Here is an 18,884-nt window from a genome sequence, read left to right as displayed (position 1 = left end):
AACAAAAAGGCAGGCATAGCTAGGACCCATACGGGTGCCCATAGCTACACCTTTAGTTTGGAGGAAATGGGAGGAGCAAAAGGAGAAATTATTAAGAGTAAGGACTAATTCCGCTAGACGGAGCAGAGTGGTGGTAGAGGGGAACTGATTAGGTCTGGAATCCAAAAAGAAGCGTAGAGCTTTGAGACCTTCCTGATGGGGGATGGAAGTATATAAGGACTGGACATCCATGGTGAAAATAAAGCGGTGGGGGCCAGGGAACTTAAAATCATCGAAAAGTTTAAGAGCGTGAGAAGTGTCACGAACATAGGTCGGAAGGGATTGAACAAGGGGTGATAAAACAGTGTCGAGGTATGCAGAAATGAGTTTGGTGGGGCAGGAGCAAGCTGAGACAATAGGTCGGCCAGGACAGGCAGGTTTGTGGATCTTGGGTAGGAGGTAGAAATGGGAAGTGCGGGGTGTGGGAACTATAAGGTTATTACTACCTGGCTCCACTCTCAGGGATATCAATTCTTTAGAATTCTTAAACCTAAAAAGTATTTATTATGAAATAATTTACAAGGTAATTGAAATAGTAAATGGAAATGGTTAACCATTGACAACAAAGGTTTACTCTCCATAGCCACTTTATTAGGTATGGGAGTGGAACCTGATGTGGCCTTCTGCTGTAGTCCATCCACTTCAACCATTGTGTTGTGTGTTCAGAGATGCTCTTCTGCACACCACTAATGTAACATGTGGTTATTTGAGATACTGTCGCCTTCTTGTCAGCTTGTACCAGTCTAGCCATTCTCCTTTTACCTTTCTCATTAACAAGGCGTATTTGCTCACAGAACTGCCACTCTCTGGATTTTTTTTTTTGCGCTTTTTTTGCAACATTCCCTGTAAACTCTTAAGACTGTTGTGTGTGAAAATCCCAGGAGATCAACAGTTTTTGAGATACTCAAACCACCCTGTCTGGCATGAACAATCATTCCACAGTCAAAGTCACTTAGATCACATTTCTTCTCCATTCTGATGTCTGGTCTCAACAATAACTGAACCTCTTGACCTTGTCTGCATGCTTTTATACATCGAGTTGCTGTCACATAATTGGCATTACCGAACAGGAGTATAGGTGCACGTAATAAAGTGGCCACTGAGTGTATGTGGAAGGTTTACCTGAAGAGATAATATTAAAACATAGGAGCATAATTATGCCATTTGGCCCATTGAGTCAGCTCTGCTATTCTTTATCATGGCTGATTTATTATCCCTTGCAGCCCCATTCTCCTGCCTTCTCCCCATAACCTTTGTTGTCTTGATTAATCAAGAACCTATCAACCTCAGACTTAAATATACCCAATGACTTGGCCTCCATGGCTGTCTGTGGTAATGAATTCCATGGATTCGCTACTGTCTGGCTAAAGAAATTTTTACTCATATATTTTAAATGTTTGTCTTCTATTCCGAGGCTGTGCCCTCTGATTCCAGACTCTCCCACTTTATGAAACATCCTCTCCAAATCCACTTTATCCAGGTTTTTCAATATTCATTTGATTTCAATGAGCTTCACATTCACACTCACTTCAGCCAGTGCAGGCCCTCCTCAAATGTTAACCCTGTCATTCCTGGGATCATTATTGTAGAATTCCTCTGGACCCTCTCCAGTGCCAGCACATTTTAAACAAGGAGCCCAAAATTGCTCTCAATACTCAAAGTGTAACTTGACCAGTACCTTATAAAGCCTCAGCATTATATACTTGTTTTTGTATTTTGTATGCTAAAATTGCATTTGCCTTCCTTACCACTGACTTAACCTGCATGTTAACCTTTAGGGAATCCTGCACAATGACTTGCAAAGTCCTTCTGCATCTGATTTTTGAAGTTTCTCCCTATTTAGAAAATAGCCCATATCTTTATTCCTTCTGCAAAAGTGCATGACCATTCAGTTTCCTACACATTCCATCTGCCACTTCTTTGCCCATTCTTCCAATCTGTCTAAGTCCTTTTGCAGACACCCTGCTTCCTCAACACTACATGTCCCTCCACCAACCTTTGTATCATCTGCAATCTTGGACACAAAGCTATCAATGTCTTTATCCAAATTACTGATGTATAATGTTAAAAGAAACTATCTCAATACAAACCCCTGCAGCACGCACCTCATCGCTGACACCCATTCCAGAAAAGGCCCTTTTATTCCCACTCTTTGCCTGCTGCCAACCAGCTAATCTTCTATCTGTGCTCACATCTTTCCTGTAATTGAGCTCTTGTTAAGCAGCCTGATGCATTCATCAGGGATATTCTATCAGCTGCAGTTTAGCATTCAATACTATCATCCCTTCAAAACTGATCAATAGATTTCAAGATCTCAGCCTCAATACTTCCTTGGGCAATTGCATCCTCTTTCGCAGACCCCAGTCAGTGTGGATTGGCAACATTATCTCCTCCATAATCTCTGTCAGCACAGGTGTACCACACGGCTGTGGGCTTAGTCTCCTGCTGTACTCACTTTACACTCATGACTGTGAGGCTAAGCACAGCTGCAATGCCATATTCAAATTTGATGATGACACCACTGTCGTAGGCCAGATCAAATGTGGTGATGAATCAGCATATAGGAGGGAGACTGAAAATCTGGCTGAGTGGTGCCATAACAACAATCTCTCACTCAATGTCAACAAGATCAAGCAGCTAATTGTAAACACAAAACAATCTGCAGATGCTGTGATCAAAGCAACACTTTCAGTTCGCTGGATGAACTCAGCAGGTCGGGCAGCATCAGTTAGAAACGATGAGTTGATGTTTTGGGCCGGAACCCTTCGTCAGGATTGAAGAATGAAAAATGGGGAAGGATTTGAAGAATGCTTGTAGCTTCAGTTGAAAGACCAGTAATTTGAAAGACAAAGGGGTGGGGGAGGGGAAGCATTGACGTCATAGACCTGAAAACAATGGGTAGTAGAAGAAGGAGGTGGAACCATGAGGGACCTGGGGGAGGGGGTAGAGTGAAATAGGGATAGAGGAAGGGAGGGGGGAGGGAATTACCGGAAGATGGAGAATTCTATGTTCATACCAAGGGGCTGGAGACTACCTAGACGGTATATGAGGTGTTGTTCCTCCAACCTGAGTTTAGCCTCATCATGGCAGTAGAGGAGGCCATGTATGGACATATCTGAATGGGAGTGGGAAGCAGAGTTGAAGTAGGTGGCTACTGGGAGATCCTGTCTGTTGTGGCGGGTGGAGTGGAGGTGCTGGACAAAGCGGTCCCCCAATCTGCGTCGGGTTTCACCGATGTAGAGGAGGCCGCACTGGGAGCACCTGATGCAATAGATGACCCCAACAGACTCACAAGTGAAGTGTTGTCTCACCTGGAAGGACTGTTTGGGGCCCTGAGTGGTGGCAAGAGAGGAGGTGTAGGGACAGGTGTAGCACTTACGCTTACAGGGATAAGTGCCGGGTGGGAGATCAGTGGGGATGGACGTGCGGATAAGGGAGTCGCGAAAGGACCGATCCCTGTGGAAAGCGGATAGGGGTGGAGAGGGAAAGATGTGCTTAGTGGTGGGGTCCTGTTGAAGGTGGTGGAAGTTGCGGAGGATAATGTGCTGGATCCGGAGGCTGGTGGGGTGGTAGGTAAGAACAAGGGGAACTCTCCCATTTGTGGTTGCGGGAGGATGGGGTGAAGGCCGAAGTGCGGGAAATGGAGGAGATGCGGGTGAGGGCATCATTGATGATGGTAGAAGGGAAACCACGATCCTTAAAGAAAGAGGACATTTGAGATGTCCTGGAATGGAAAGCCTCATCCTGGGAGCAGATGCGGTGGAGACGGAGGAACTGGGAATAGGGAATGGCATTTTTGCATGTGGCGGGGTGGGAAGAGGTATAGTCGAGGTAGTTATGAGAGTCAGTGGGCTTATAGAAGATGTCAGTGGACAGTCTGTCTCCAGAGATGGAGACCGAGACATCGAGAAAGGGGAGAGAAGTGTCTGAGATAGACCAAGTGAATTTGAGGGCTGGGTGGAAATTTGAAGTAAAGTCAATGAAATTGACGAGCTCAGCATGGGTGCAGGAAGCAGCACCAATGTAGTCATCAATGTACCGAAGGAAAAGTTGGGGAGCAGTACCAGGGTAGGTTTGGAGCACAGACTGTTCCACATAACCAACGAAGAGGCAAGCGTAGCTGGGTCCCATGCGAGTTCCCATAGCTACACCCTTAGTCTGAAGAAAGTGGTAAGAGCCAAAAGAGAAGTTATTAAGTGTGAGAACCAGTTCTGCGAACTAGAGGAGGGTAGTGGTGGTGGGGAACTGGTGAGGTCTATTATCCAGGAAGTAGCGGAGGGCTTTGAGACCTCCTTGATGGGGAATGGAGGTGTATAAGGATTGGACGTCCATAGTAAAAATGTAGCGGTTGGGACCATGAAATTGGAGGTTATTGAAGAGGTGGAGGGCATGGGATGTATCCCGGATGTAGGTGGGGAGGGACTGAACTATGGGTGACAAAATGGAGTCCAGGTAGGCAGATACAAGTTTGGTGGGACAGGAGCAGGCAGAAACTATGGGTCTACCGGGACTGTCAGGCTTGTGTATCTTTGGGAGGAGGTAAAACCGAGCGGTACGGGGTGTGGGAATAATGAGATTAGCGGCTGAGGATGGAAGGTCTCCGGAGTTGATAAGGGTGGTGATGGTGTGAGAGACAATGGAGCTGATTATTGACTTCAGGTGGAAGAAACCAGAGGTCCATGAGCCAGTCCTCATTGGAGGATTAGAGGTGGAGAGAGTCAGCAACATTAAATTCCTAAGTGTTATTATTTCGGAAGAACTGTCCTGGGCCCAGCATGCAAGTGTCCTTACGAAGAAAGCACAATAGCGCTTTTACTTCCTTAGGAGTTTGCAGAGATTCAGCATGACATCTAAAACTTTGACAAACTTCTACAGATGTGTAGGGGAGAGTATATTGACTAGCTACATCACAGCGTGGCATGGAAACACCAATGCCCTTGAATGGAACATCCTAGAAAAAGTAGTGGATACGGTCCAGTCCATCATGGGTAAAGCCCTTCCCGCCATTGATCACATCTACACAAAGCATCGTCATAGAAAAGCAGCTTCCATCATCAGGGATCCCCAACACCCATACTCCCTTCTCGTTGCTGCCATTGGGAAGAAGCTACGGGAGCCTCTGGACTCGTATTACCAGGCTCAGGAACAGTTATTACCCCTCAACCATCAAGCTCCTGAACCAAAGGGGATGACTTCACTCAGCTTCAATTTCCCTATCACTGAACTATTTCCACAACCTAGGGATTCCCTTTCAAGGACTCTTTATCTCATGTTCTCAATTTTATTGCTTATTTGTGTACTATAGTTTCAAAGTATATTAATTATCAAGGAATATATAAATTGTACAACCTTGAGATTTGTTTTCATACAGGCAGCCACAAAGCAAGAAACCCAAAAGAACCTAATTTAAAAAAAAATAAAGACCGACACCCAATACGCGGGGGTGTGGGTGGGGAACACAAATACGCAAACCATAGAAGTAAGCAACAACATTTTGAACTAAAGCATCTCATTAGTCCTGAACCTCGGAGCCTCGGAGCAGCTGGGGCAGTCTTCATAACCTCAGCGCCATGGAGAGAGGAGTGAACATTATGGGAGAGCAAGCAACGTCTTTGCAGTATATCTGGGCTGGCTTTTACATTGTCCAAATGGCTCATCGTACCTCGCACTAAGACCCAGGCTCCAATGCAGCGAAAGGCTAGGGGCCTAGATCACACCGCTCAGCGACTCACTCCAGGCCCAGATTTCATCGCTCGGTATGAAGCTGTTATTGACCTCTCCAAATTGGTTCAGTGCTCAGAGCGATCTAACCTCGCCGCCTGCCCAGTTGTACGGGCATCGAACCTGCACTGCCTTGGCTTCCCCTTTCTGAATGGCTCACTCCATCTACGTCAATTCTGCAAAGTACCATAATAATAATTAGTATTATTATTGTTCCTTTTTGTATTTGCACAGTTTGTTGTCTTTTGCTGACTGATTGTATACCCTGTTTGTGAGGTCTTCCATTGATTCTATTATAGTTATTGGATTTATTGAGTATGCAAGCAGAAAATGAATCTCAGGGTTTTATATGGTGAGATGTGTATTTTGATAATAAATTTACCTTGAATGTGCAGTACATTGTCAAACGCCTTCTGAAAATCCAAATAAATAACATTCACTGTTTTTTGTCTATCCTTCTTGTTATTTCCTCAAAGAATTGCGACAGATTCGTCAGGCAGGATTTCCCCTTAAGGAAGCCGTACTGACTTTTTTTTTTGTCTCTAAGTACGCTGGAACTTCATCTTTAATAATAGACTCCAACATCTTTCTAAACACTGAAGCCAAACTAACTGGCCTATAATTCTCTTTCTTCTGTCTCCTTCCTTTTTAAAGAGTGGAATGACATTTGCAGTTTTCCAGTGTTCTGGAACCATTCCTGAATCTAGTAATTCTTGAAAGGTTGTTACTGATGCTTCCATAATCTCTTCAGCCTCCTCTTTCAGAACCCTGGGAGATGGTCCAGGTGACTATCTACCTTCAGACTTTTCAGTTTCTCAAGCACCATCTCTTTAGTAATTGCAATGACACTCAGTTCTGCCCCCTGACACTCTTGCATTCCTGGCACCGTGTTAGTGTCTTCCACAATGAAGACTGTATCCTTGGCTATTAAACTCCCAACTATGATTTTGAGGACGTGATTGTTTTAAGTTGTTTAACTCTACTTGATACCTAGTTAGCCCATTGCTTTGCTTTGCTTTTTAGTTTAGTTGCACGGTGGGTTTTTTGGGATTTTTTTGGGTTTTTTTTTCTTTTCCTTATTGACATGTATGAAAATTAGTATACTATTATATTACCTTGTTATTTTATATTTAAACTGCACTGTTTGTACTAACTTCTTTTTGTGTATTAATATCTCTTGTAAAGTTATATTGCAACAGTGTATCAGTGCCTATATGGTTTACCTTTTGTGTACTAATTCAATAAAAAAGATTTAAGATGAAAAAGAAACTCCCAACTATGATCTTCTTTCAGCCATGACTCAGCGATGCCCACAATATCATACTTGCCAATCTCTAACTCCCCTACAAAATCATCTACCTTTTCTTGCAGACCTTCAGTCTTGTATTCATCACTCCTTTTAATTTTGGCCCCCATTACACTCACCCCATTGACTGCAATTTTGCCGTAATATATGTTAGTCCTTCCTCACAGTATCACTGCACACTGCATCTACCTGTATACCAACTGTCCCATCCTCAGTCCTATCACACTGGTTCCCATCTACCTACCAAGTTAGTTTAAACTGTCCCCAACAACTCTAGCAAATGTACCCACAAGGATATTGGTCCTCCTTGGGTTCAGGTGTAACTTGTTCTTTTTGTACAGGTTATACCTTCTCCAGAATAGATCCCAATGATCCAAAAATCTGAAGTCCTGCTCGCTGCACCGATTCTTCAGCTGCACATTCATCTGCAAAAACAGTTTATTCTTGCCCTTGTTGGTATGTGGCACAGGCAGCAATCCAGGGATTACTACCCTGGAGGTCCTGTTTGTCAGCTTTCTACCTAACTCCCTGTATTCTCTCTCAGGACCTCCTCCCTGTTCCTACCTGTATCGTTGGTACCAATGAAATCTAGCTGTTCATCAGCCCCCTTTAGAATGCTGTGGACCCAAAACAAGACATTCTGAGGCTGGCATCTGGGAGGCAACCTATCATCCGGGTGCCTCTTTCATGTCCACAGAATCTGCTGTCTGCTTTATAATTATGGAATTCCTGTCACTACTGTACTTCTCTTACACTTCCCTTCCGAACCACAGAGACAGGCTCAGTGCCAGAGATCAAGTTGCTGCAGCTTCCCCTGGTCAGCTGTTTTCCCCCACCTCCCAGAAGTACCCAATGCAATATACTTACCATTGAGGAAGATACTCTGCACCGGCTGCCTCTCCTGACAGTCACCCAGATACCTGCCTCCTGCAACTTAAGGGTGACTATCTCCCTGTAGGTCCTATCTATTACCTCCACTTTTTTGCGAATTAGCGGAAGGTTATCCAGCTGTAGGTCCAATTCTTTAACACTATCTCTAAGGAGCTGTTGCTCTGTGTACTTCGTGCAGATGTAGTTATCAGGGAGCCTTGAGGTCTCCCAGAGTTTCCACATCTCACACAAGGAACATACTGCTAACTCTGGATTCATTTTCAGCGCACTAGCTATGTACCAACAGGAAAAAAAACTAAATAGAAACTTACTTAGAGCTTCTGCCTGTGCTTAGCCTGTTCTCACCTATGTCTGTTGAACCAAAGCCTGACCGTTCTAACCGTCTTCACTCACACATTGGCCACTCCATTTACAACTCGCTTCTTTTTAATTGGGCACTGCAGAGTGCCCAATGTAGCGTTATAATTGCAGTCTGCCGGAAAGTTTAAAAAGCACCCAAGTTCCTTTAAACTTTGCGCTGCGTCACCAACGAACAACCTTTTGTAATGATTGCAACCTGTTGAAAAGTCCTGGAAGTCTCTTATTAAACCTCATGCTGATTGAAGCCACCATTAATGTTGTTGAACTTTGAACTTATTTTGACTTTTTACTGGACTTATGGTAGCTGTCCTTATTTCTGGACAATCTGACTTAGAAACATAGAAAAACTGCAGCACAATACAAGCCATTTGGCCCACAATGCTGTGCCATGCATGTACTTAAGAAATTACCTAGGGTTACCCATAGCCCTCTATTTTTCTAAGCTCCATGTACCTATCCAGGAGTCTCTTAAAAGACCCGATCATATCTGCCTCCACCACCGTCGCTGGCAGCCCATTCCACGCACTCACCACTCTCTGCATTTAAAAAAAACTTAACCCCGACATCTCCTCTGTACCTACTTCTAAGCACCTTAAAACTGTGCCCTCTCGTGATAGTCATTTCGTCCCTGGGAAAAAGCCTCTGACTATCAATCCTCAACTTGTTCCTGTTGTCAGCATGGAGAAATAGTGAGACTTTGTACTTTTTGGCAAATATTTATTATTGATCAACAATAATTTGTAGGAATGCCGGACGCAGAGCGTGAGGCGCTTCAAGAAGAGTTGATTGACAGCATCTTGGAGGTACTGAAGAAAAATCCCCAGCTGCACTATTACCAGGGTTACCATGACATCGTGGTCACCTTCCTTCTGGTTGTTGGTGAGAGAATGGCAACAGCCCTGGTGGAGAAACTGTCCACACATCACCTCAGGTATTTGGTACATAACTGTTTTTAATTGTGTTAATGTTTCTACACTTTGCTGTACTCAGTTTAGAAAGGTCATGTTAATCTGCCAGGCAAAATTTGCTTCTTCCAGCCCCAGCTATCATTCCTTCCAGCAATTTGTTTGCCATCCTTTCATTGCCGTTTTAGTTTTCATTTCTGTTCTAGGTTGCATAATCATTCATTTGGGAATTCTACAATTGGTCAGAATTTAGAAACATAGAAAATAGGTGCAGGAGTAGGCCATTCGGCCCTTCGAGCCTGCACCGCCATTTATTATGATCATGGCTGATCATCCAACTCAGAACCCCGCCCCAGCCTTCCCTCCATACCCCCTGACCCCTGTAGCCACAAGGGCCATATCTAACTCCCTCTTAAACATAGCCAATGAACTGGCCTCAACAGTTTGCTGTGGCAGAGAATTCCAATTTCTTCCATATCTTGTAAAGAGAACAACGTTTGTATCTATAGCAAGAAGGATGGCCTTGGCTTTACATTGGACATCTTGCAACTATCTCCAAAGGACAGTGCACGATCCCTTAGCTACGTGCCTAACTTAAATGTATTCAGGCAGCTTGTTTATACATGGAGCTTACAGATTTTTATATCTGTACATTTAAACTCCTATAATCCGGCACATAATTATTCAGAAATCACAATACTTTGACATCTGTCTCACCCGTTAGTTGGTAACATGGGCTGGTTATTTGGCCAGCACAGGAGACCCGGACAGTAGATTGTGTAGCTGGGTGTAGATTATGGCGTGGAGTTAAAACTCTCCAGGTTCCTTCTGACCTCACACTTAGCTTATCAGATTCAGTTTCCATCTCTTAGTATACTACATGTACAAAAACGTGTAAACCAAAGTGTAGATATTGATAGGAGTAAGATACAATAGTCAAATAAAACTACTAGTTTGGCACCACCAAAGAACCAATGGTGCCAGGTTTTTACCCATCATTCCTTGCCCCCTTGTTTTCTTTAGTTCAAACTTCAGCTTTTAAATGAAAATTTGTTACCTTATTAAAGCTGTCTCAATTTAAACTTGATCTTCGCAGCAGCAGTGTTCCACTTCTGCCAATGCATTGATTTCAAAGTTCAAAGTAAATTTATTATCAGAGTACATATATGTCACTATATACAACCCTGAGATTCATTTTCTTGCAGGCATTCACTATAGTGAAAAGAAATACAATAGAATCAGTGCAAAACTACACACAAAGACTGACAAGCAACCAATATTCAAAAGAAGACAAACTGTGAAAATAATAAGTAATAAATTTGAGGACTTACTTTCAAAGACTACAGCTCATGTTCTCAGTATTATCTATTTGTTTATTTATTAATTTTTTTTGCTTTTTTTTGTATTTGCACCATTTGTCTTTTGCACATTGGTTGCTTGGCAGCCTTTTATGTAGTTTTTCATTGATTCTATTGAATTTCTTTGGCCTACTATAAATGCTTGTAAGAAAACGAATCTCAGGGCAGTATATGGTGACATGTACGTACTTTGATAATAAATTTACTTTGAACTTGGGGAACATTGTTGTGGAGGGAATGGTTTAACAAGCAACACTTATTTGAAAGGTTAACCGCTATAGACTTCAGTTGGTGTGGAGTTTAGCCAGTTCTATGATGATCCAGTATTGCTAGGCAATGCTCACCAATAGAAAAATTTATTAGATCAGCAAATTGCGTGCAAATTATCTTGCAAATCTGTATTGTGTAATAAATTTTTCTCCTTCAATTTCAAGATTCAGCCCACTTAAAAATATTGTGTCCTCTTAAATCTGGCCCTTGTCCATGGATTGAAATGTTCTAACAGAAGAAATAAATAAAATGATGTATTCACCAGAGACGAAAGAGAAACAAACATTTGCAGGTTTTGTAATTAAATGATTTGCCCAATGAAAATTCCTGCAGTTAATCAGCGTGACATTTCATGGTTCATTTGTATTCTGTACATTTAATTTAATGTATGCTACAGGGAGCACATGAGCTTACTTTGGTTCACAGTGAAATAAAACATTGGTTATGGTTGCAGGAATCTCACATCTTGGAATTCATGGAGTCTACAATAGCAATTCCAGACCAAACTTGAATCACAGAAGGATGCTCGATAGTTGCGGCAGGGCTTGGATGTTATTACCTCCTACAAAGAAAAAACAAATGACATGTGTGACAACAGGGCTTCACTCGCAGATGAGCTCAATACCATCAAAAATATGGAGGAATCTTCACACACTCCCACTGCTCCCAATGACCCTGTGATTTCAGTCTCTGAGGCTGATGTGAGAACATCCTTTAGGAGGGTGAATCTATGGAATGCATCTGATCCAGATGTGTACCTGGCTGAGCACTAAATACCGTGCTAATTAACTGGCTGGACTATTCATTGATATCTTTAACCTTTTGACTCAGCAGTCTGAGATACCCACCTGTGTAAAGCAGGCTTCAATTATACCAGTATCCAAGAGGAATGTGGCGACCTACCTCAATGACTATCATAGAATCAAAGAAAGTACAGCACAGGAATAGGCACTTCGGCCCATCTAGTCAATGCTGATACCATTTAAACTGCCTACTCCCATTGATCTGCACAGGGACCATAGCCCTCCATACCCCTACCATCCATGTAACTATCCATACCACTTAAATGTTGAAGTTGAGCTTGCATGCACCACTTGTGCTGGCAACTTGTTCCACACTTTTAGGACCCTCTAAGTGAAGAAGTTTCCCCTCATGTTCCCCTTAAACCTTTCACCCTATACCCATGACCTCTGATTGCAGTCCCACCCAACCTCAGTGGAAAAAGCCTGCTTGCATTTACCCTGTCTATACCCCTCATAATTTTGTATACCTCTATCAAATCTCCCCTCTATCTTCTATGTTCTAAGGAATACAGTACTAACTTAGAAACCATAGAAAAACTACAGCACAGGAACAGGCCTTTTGGCCCTTCTTGGCTGTGCCGAACCATTTTCTGCCTAGTCCCACTGAACTGCACAGGGACCATATCTCTCCATACACCTTCCATCCACGTATCTGTCCAATTTATTCTTAGATGTTAAAAAAGAACCTGCATCTACCACCTCGTCTGGCAGCTCATTCCACACTCCCACCACTCTCTGTGTGAAGAAGCCCCTCCCCCAATGTTCCCTTTAAACTTTTCCCCCCTCACCCTTAACCCATGTCCTCCGTTTTTTTTTTCTCCCCTTGCCTCAGTGGAAAAAGCCTGCTTGCATTCACTCTATCTATACCCATTGTAATTTTATATACCTCTATCAAATCTCCCCTCATTCTTCAATCTTTCCTTATAAGTCAGGTCTCTAGAACCGGCTATGTCCTTGTAAATTTTCTCTGCACTCTTTCAACCTTATTTACATCTTTGCTATATGTAGGTGACCAAAACTACACACAATACTCCAAATTAGGTCTCAGCCATATCTTGTGCAACTTCAACATAACATTCCATTTCCTGTACTCAGTACTTTGATTTATGAAAGCCAATGTGCCAAAAGCTTTCTTCATGACTCTACTTTCAACGAATTATGGACCTCTGTTCCTAGATCCCTATGTTCTGCCACACTCCTCAGTGCCCTACCATTCACTGTATAAGACCTACCCTGGTTGGTCCTACCGAAGTACAATACCTCGCATTTGTCTGCATTAAATTCCATCTGCCATTTTTCCAACTGATCCAGATCCCTCTACAACCCATGATAACCTTCCTCGCTGTCTACTACACCCCCAATCTTGGAGTCATCAGCAAATTTACTAATCCAGTTAATTACATATTCATCCAGATCGTTGATTTTAGATGACAGACAACAACATAACCAGCACCAATCCCTGTAGCACTACACTAGTCACAGGCCTTGGGTCAGAGAGCCAACCATCTACTACCACACTCCGGCTTCTCGCACAAAGTCAATGTGTAATCTAATTTACTGCCTTATCTTGAATGCTGAGCGACTAAACCTTCTTGACCAACCTCCCATTTGGGACCTAGTCAAATGCCACGCTAAAGTCCATGTAGACAGCATCCACTGCCTTGTCTTCATCCACTTTCCTAGTAACTTCCATAAACTGTTTAAGAAACTATGATGACTAATCTTAATCAGTCCATGTCTATCACAATGCTTAAATATCCGGTCCCTTAGAATACCTTCCAATAACTTTACCACTGCTGATGTCAGATTCACCATCCTATAATTTCCTGGGTTATGTATAGGGCCTTTCTTAAACAGCTGAACAACATTGGCTGTCCTCCAATCTTCCAGCACCTCACCCATCACTAAGGATGCTTAAGATAACTCCTCTTGGGATCCTGGCAGTTTCTGCACTTACCTCCGTTGGGTCTGAGGAAACACCTTGTCAGGCCTGGGGATTTATCCACCCTGATTTGCCTCGGTAGCAAACACCTCCTCCTCTGTGATCTGTATAGGGTTCATGAAATTAATGCCACTTTGCCTAACTCCTATAGATTCTGTGTCAGTCTCCTGTAAATACAGATGCAAAAAAATTATTTAAGATCTCCCCCATCTCTTTTGGCTCCACGCATAGATTACCATTCCAATCTCCCAGAGGAGCAATTTTGTCCAACCTTAAAGAATCCCTTAGGGTTCTCCTTCACCTTGCTGCTAGGACAACCATTTGCCTTCTTTTAGCCCTCCTGATTGCTTTCTTAAGTGTTCTCTGGCATTTCTTGTGCTTCATAGGCACCTCACGTGTTCCTATGTGTCGAAACTTACTCTGTACCTCCTTTCCTTTTCTTAATCAGCGCCTCAATATGTCTTGAAAACCAAGGTTCCCTACACTTGTTATACTTACCTTTTTTTCTGACAGACATATACAAACTTTCTGCTCTCAAAATAGCATTTTTGAAGACCTCCTACTTACCAAGTACACCTTTGCCAGAAAACAGCCTGACCCAATACCATCAAAATTGGCCCTTCACCAATTCAGAATCTCAACCTGCGGACCATACCTAAATTTTTGGATATTTACTTTGAAAGTAATGGCATTGTGATCACCAGATGCAAAGCGTTCCCCTATACAAATGCCCTGTAGCACTTACGTCCATAGTAATGAAGTGTATTTAGAGGTAGGTGATGAAACATATCAACTCCTGCCTGAAAAGTGACTTGGATCCACTCTAATTTGCTTACTAGAGCAACAAATCCACAGCAGGTACCATCTCATTGGCTCTTCACTCAAACCTGGAATATCTGGACAGCGAAGATGCATACATCAGGATGCTCTTCATAGACTTCAGCTCAGCATTTAGTGCTATCATCCCTTCTAAACTAATCAATAAGCTTCAAGACCTGGTCTCCATACCTTCATGTGCATTTGGATCCTCTACTTCCAAGCTTGCAAGCCCCAATCAATTTTGATTGGTGACAAAATCTCCTCCACAATCTCCATCATCGCAGGTGCACCACAAGCTATGTACAGCAGGGGGCTAAGCACTCAATTCATACTTATGTCTATGAGGCTAAGCCCAGCTCCAATGGCATATTTAAGTTTGCTGACAACACCACTGACATTGGCCAGATCAAAAGTAGTGACGAATCTGCATTAAGGAGGGAGATTGAAAATCTAGTGAAATGGTGCAGCAACTACAACCTGTCCTTCAATGTCATAAAGACCAAGGAGTTGCTTGTTGACTTCAGCAGGAGCAAACCAGAGGTCCATGAGCCGGTGTTCATCAGGGGATCGGGGTGGAGAGGATCAACAACTTTAAATTCCTCGGTGTTATCATCATTTCAGAGGACCTGTCATGGAAGTGCCATTACGAAGAAAGCACGGCAGCGTCTCTACTTAGAAGTTTGTGAAGATTTGGCATGTCATCTAAAATTCTGACAAACTTAGTGTCCTAACTGGTTGCATCATGGTCTGGTATGGAAGCACCAATGTCCTTGAATGGAGAAGCCTACAAAAGTAGTGGATACAGCCCTGTATCTCACAGGTAAAGCTCTCCCCACCGTTGAGTATATCTATAGGGAACACTGTCGCAAGAAAACAGCATCCATCATCAAGGACCCACACCATCCAAGCCATGCACTTTTCTTGCTTCTATCATCAGGGAGGAGGTACAGGAGCCTCAGGTCCAACACCACCTGGTTCAAGAATAGTTGTTCCTCCTCAACTATCAGACTCTTGAACCGGGGGAATAACTTCACTTAGCCAACACTGAAGTCATTCCTCATCCTATGGACTCCCTTTTAAGGACTCTACAACTAATGTTTAAGATATTTATTGTTTATTATTATTATTTTGCTATTTTTTGTATTTGCAGAGTTTGTTGTGTTTTGCACATTCATTTTTCTTGTCTGTGTTTGTTGTATGCAGTTTTTCATTGATTTGTGTTTCTTTGTATTTACTGTGAATGTCTGCAAAAAATAAATGTCAGGGTAGTATATGGTGACAAACTGTATGTACTTTGATAATACATGTACTTTAAACTTTGAAAGATTTCTGAAGACTGAAAATAATCATGCACAGAAAATGGTCTTTTATCATCTATCTCAGTGACTAGTGGATTGGTGGGGGTTGTAAAACGTAAAAGATGTTCATATGGGAGTATTTTTTTTATTTTCCATGGTCTCACGAGATTTTAATGTTCGCTCAGTGATATCCATTTTGTGAATTGTTATACAGATGAATGACCTAAACCCAGTGAGGTTAGATTGCAATCATTTAACACAGTGGTCCCCAACCACCGGGCTGCAAAGCATGTGCTACCGGGGCGTGAGGAAACAATATGAGTCAGCTGCACCTTTCCTCATTCCCTGTCACGTACTGTTGAACTTGAACATAGGGTTGCCAACTGTTCAAGACTGTATTTGCCGGGACATCCCGTATATTGGGCTAAATTGGTTTGTCCCATATTTCCCCCGCTAAGGTAGAGCGTTCCTATGAAACCTTTCATGCCGAAATGGCGTAAAGCGAAGAAGCAATTACCATTAATTTATATGGGAAAAATTTTTGAGCGTTCCCAGACCCAAAGAATAACCTAACAAATCATACCTAATAACACATAAAACCGAAAATAAATAACTCTAACATATAGTAAAAGCAGGAATGATATGATAAATACATAGCCTATATAAAATAGAAATAATGTATGTACAGTGTAGTCAGGAAGATGAAGGCAAAATCCATTGGTGGGGAAAAAATTGGCACGTACGCACATGTGCGCATTACATGTGCACGACACGCATGTGCAAGACTTCATGGTCGTGGTAGTCTTTCCTGGGGTAAAGTGTTCCAGGATTTAACTGCTACTTTTGTCCCTTATTTGGGAGTGAGAAAGTTGGCAACCCTAACTGTAAAAGACATGTTGAGGTGAGTTTAACCCTCCTTGTACACACCCTTACTCGGTCAGCCGGTCCGCAAGAATATTGTCAATATTAAACCGGTCTACAGTGCAGAAAAGGTTGGGGACCCCTGATTTAACACTCATAAGTGTGTATTTTTCTCACTGTTTTTCTCTGATCCTTCAAAGACGTAGTGTAGTAATTTTATTTTGAAATAGGCATTTCAACTGTTCATATTTTAAAGTAATTTTAACAGCTAAACATTCTGCCTAATTCATACCTAGCTGTGTTGTAAGTTAAACATTTTTTTTATTTTACAGGGATTTTATGGACCCAACCATGGACAATACAAAACACATTTTAAATTACCTTATGCCAATAATAGAGAAAGTGAACCCGGAAGTACATGACTTCATGCAAAAGTGAGTGTCTTGATTTGAGTTCATTACAGTAAGTGGTTTTCAAACTTGGGAACTCCTGCAAATATCACCTGACCTGTGGGCTTCCCAAGCTTTATCTCCCATGTCTGGATTCTGTCCAGGCAACAGTTGCAAAAATCTGAAATCATCTTCCTGCTAGGGGTTTGGCTATCTCAGTTTAAAGGTGCTTTTCTTGTTTTTTCCTTTGAAGAATTTGCAGAGAAGAAGTAAGCATTCTGTTGCAAATGACTGAATCAGGAATACGTGACATGGGCTGTATTATGGACCGAAGCTTTCCAGTATTCCAACAACTCCCCATGATGAGTTTGGTCTTCACAAATTTAAAGCTTTTGGTAGTGGGAGAATTTGAATTGGGAGTAGAAAACTTACCTTTAGACCAGGGGTTTATGACCTTTTTTTTATGCCATGGCCTCTTACCATTAACCAAAGGGTTCATGGACCATAGGCTGGAAACTCCTGCTTTAGACCCAAAATCTGGTATGTAAATATTGGCCATACCAAATTTAATTAATGAAAAAATGTTAGAGAAGTCAACAGATGTCTGATCAATTCTTTGTAACTTTATAAGAGATAGGGAATCATTTCATAAAATAGCTGATCTTCACTACGGTGTGCTCTGGGAATAGGAAACCTTAAGTTCTTAATTTGTTTCTTTTGATTTACTAGCAATCACCTGTAAAGAAAACCTTCAAGACTTACAGCAATGCACTCTGGGAATTTTAAAGTTGACACTTTGGGCCAAGTCCCTCCATTGATACCTGATAAACGGTCTCGGTAGAAACCATCGACCGTTTATTCCTCTCCATACATGCTGCCTGACTTGCTGAGTGCCTCCAGCATTTTGTGTGTTATTCCATATTTGTGGTATCTGCAGAATTTCGTGTCTGGGATTTTTAAATTAGTTTTCAATATTTTAGAAAGGCAATGAATGAGAATTACTTTCTTGTAACTTTGTAATTCAAAATAATGTTTTACTATTCAGCACAATGCTTTATGTAGGCAACAATGAGGGGAAAATTTTCGCCACTGCAGGATCGTGCAAGCATGTATGAAATGAAAGAAGCTTGACATTCTGTCCTAAACTGGTGATAAACATCTCCCAATGGTGCATTAAAGATGTTTCTGTTTCCTGCTCCTTTGTCTTTGTAGAGCTGAAGTTGGGACAATTTTCGCCTTGAGCTGGCTAATAACATGGTTTGGTCACGTGCTTTCAGATTTCCGGCATGTAGTTCGGTTATATGACTTCTTCCTGGCATGCCATCCATTAATGCCAATCTATTTTGCAGCAGTGGTAGGTGCATTTTTCCCTCCTTAATTGTATTGAAACAAGAAAATTAATCTATTCAGAATTCCAGAAAGATTTAGATTTTTCAACACCAAATCAACCGAATTGGGAATATTGGAGTTGCTCACTTAAATTTTTGAATGCCACAGTATTGAATGCTTAACGCAATAGGAAAAAAACTGTTAGCTTTCTTTCTATGGAGAGGCATAAAAAGTTGGCTTTTTTGGGCTGAGACCCTTCATGGCAGTCCTGATGAAGGGTCTCTGCCTGAAATGTTGGTTCTTAATTCCTCTCTGTAGATGATACCTGACCTGCTGAGTTTCTCTGCCATTTTGTGTTGCTTAGGATTTCTAGCATCTGCAGAGTCTTTTGCCTTATTTATTTAAAGATACAGCGCAGATTCGGCCCTAGCAGTCCCAATTCAGTCCTAGCCTAATCACAGGACAATTTACAATGACTAATTAACCTACCTATCAGCCAACTAACTTCTTGGGAAACTGAAAGGTCTGAAGGTAGATAAGTCACCTGGAAATCCCCAGAGTTCTGAAAGAGATGGCTGAAGAGATTGTGGAAT

General features: G+C 42.1%; 1 protein-coding gene across 2 annotated transcripts in view; it reads left to right on the top strand.

Moving 5' to 3' along the window:
- Positions 1-18,884, top strand: part of tbc1d20 (TBC1 domain family, member 20) — a 64,750-nt gene that overhangs the window by 26,333 nt on the left and 19,533 nt on the right. For both annotated transcript variants that reach the window (XM_063041077.1, XM_063041076.1), the window contains exons 4-6: positions 9,062-9,248; positions 16,906-17,007; positions 18,175-18,316. In XM_063041077.1, coding sequence (XP_062897147.1) covers positions 9,062-9,248; positions 16,906-17,007; positions 18,175-18,316 — 431 coding nt within the window. The remainder of the gene's footprint in view (positions 1-9,061; positions 9,249-16,905; positions 17,008-18,174; positions 18,317-18,884) is intronic.

This window comes from Mobula hypostoma, chromosome 2, assembly GCF_963921235.1.
Source record: "Mobula hypostoma chromosome 2, sMobHyp1.1, whole genome shotgun sequence".
In the NCBI taxonomy this organism is placed as follows: domain Eukaryota; kingdom Metazoa; phylum Chordata; class Chondrichthyes; order Myliobatiformes; family Myliobatidae; genus Mobula; species Mobula hypostoma.
The sequence above is the reverse complement of the archived record's forward strand: the minus strand, read 5'-3'. Positions and strand labels throughout refer to the sequence as shown.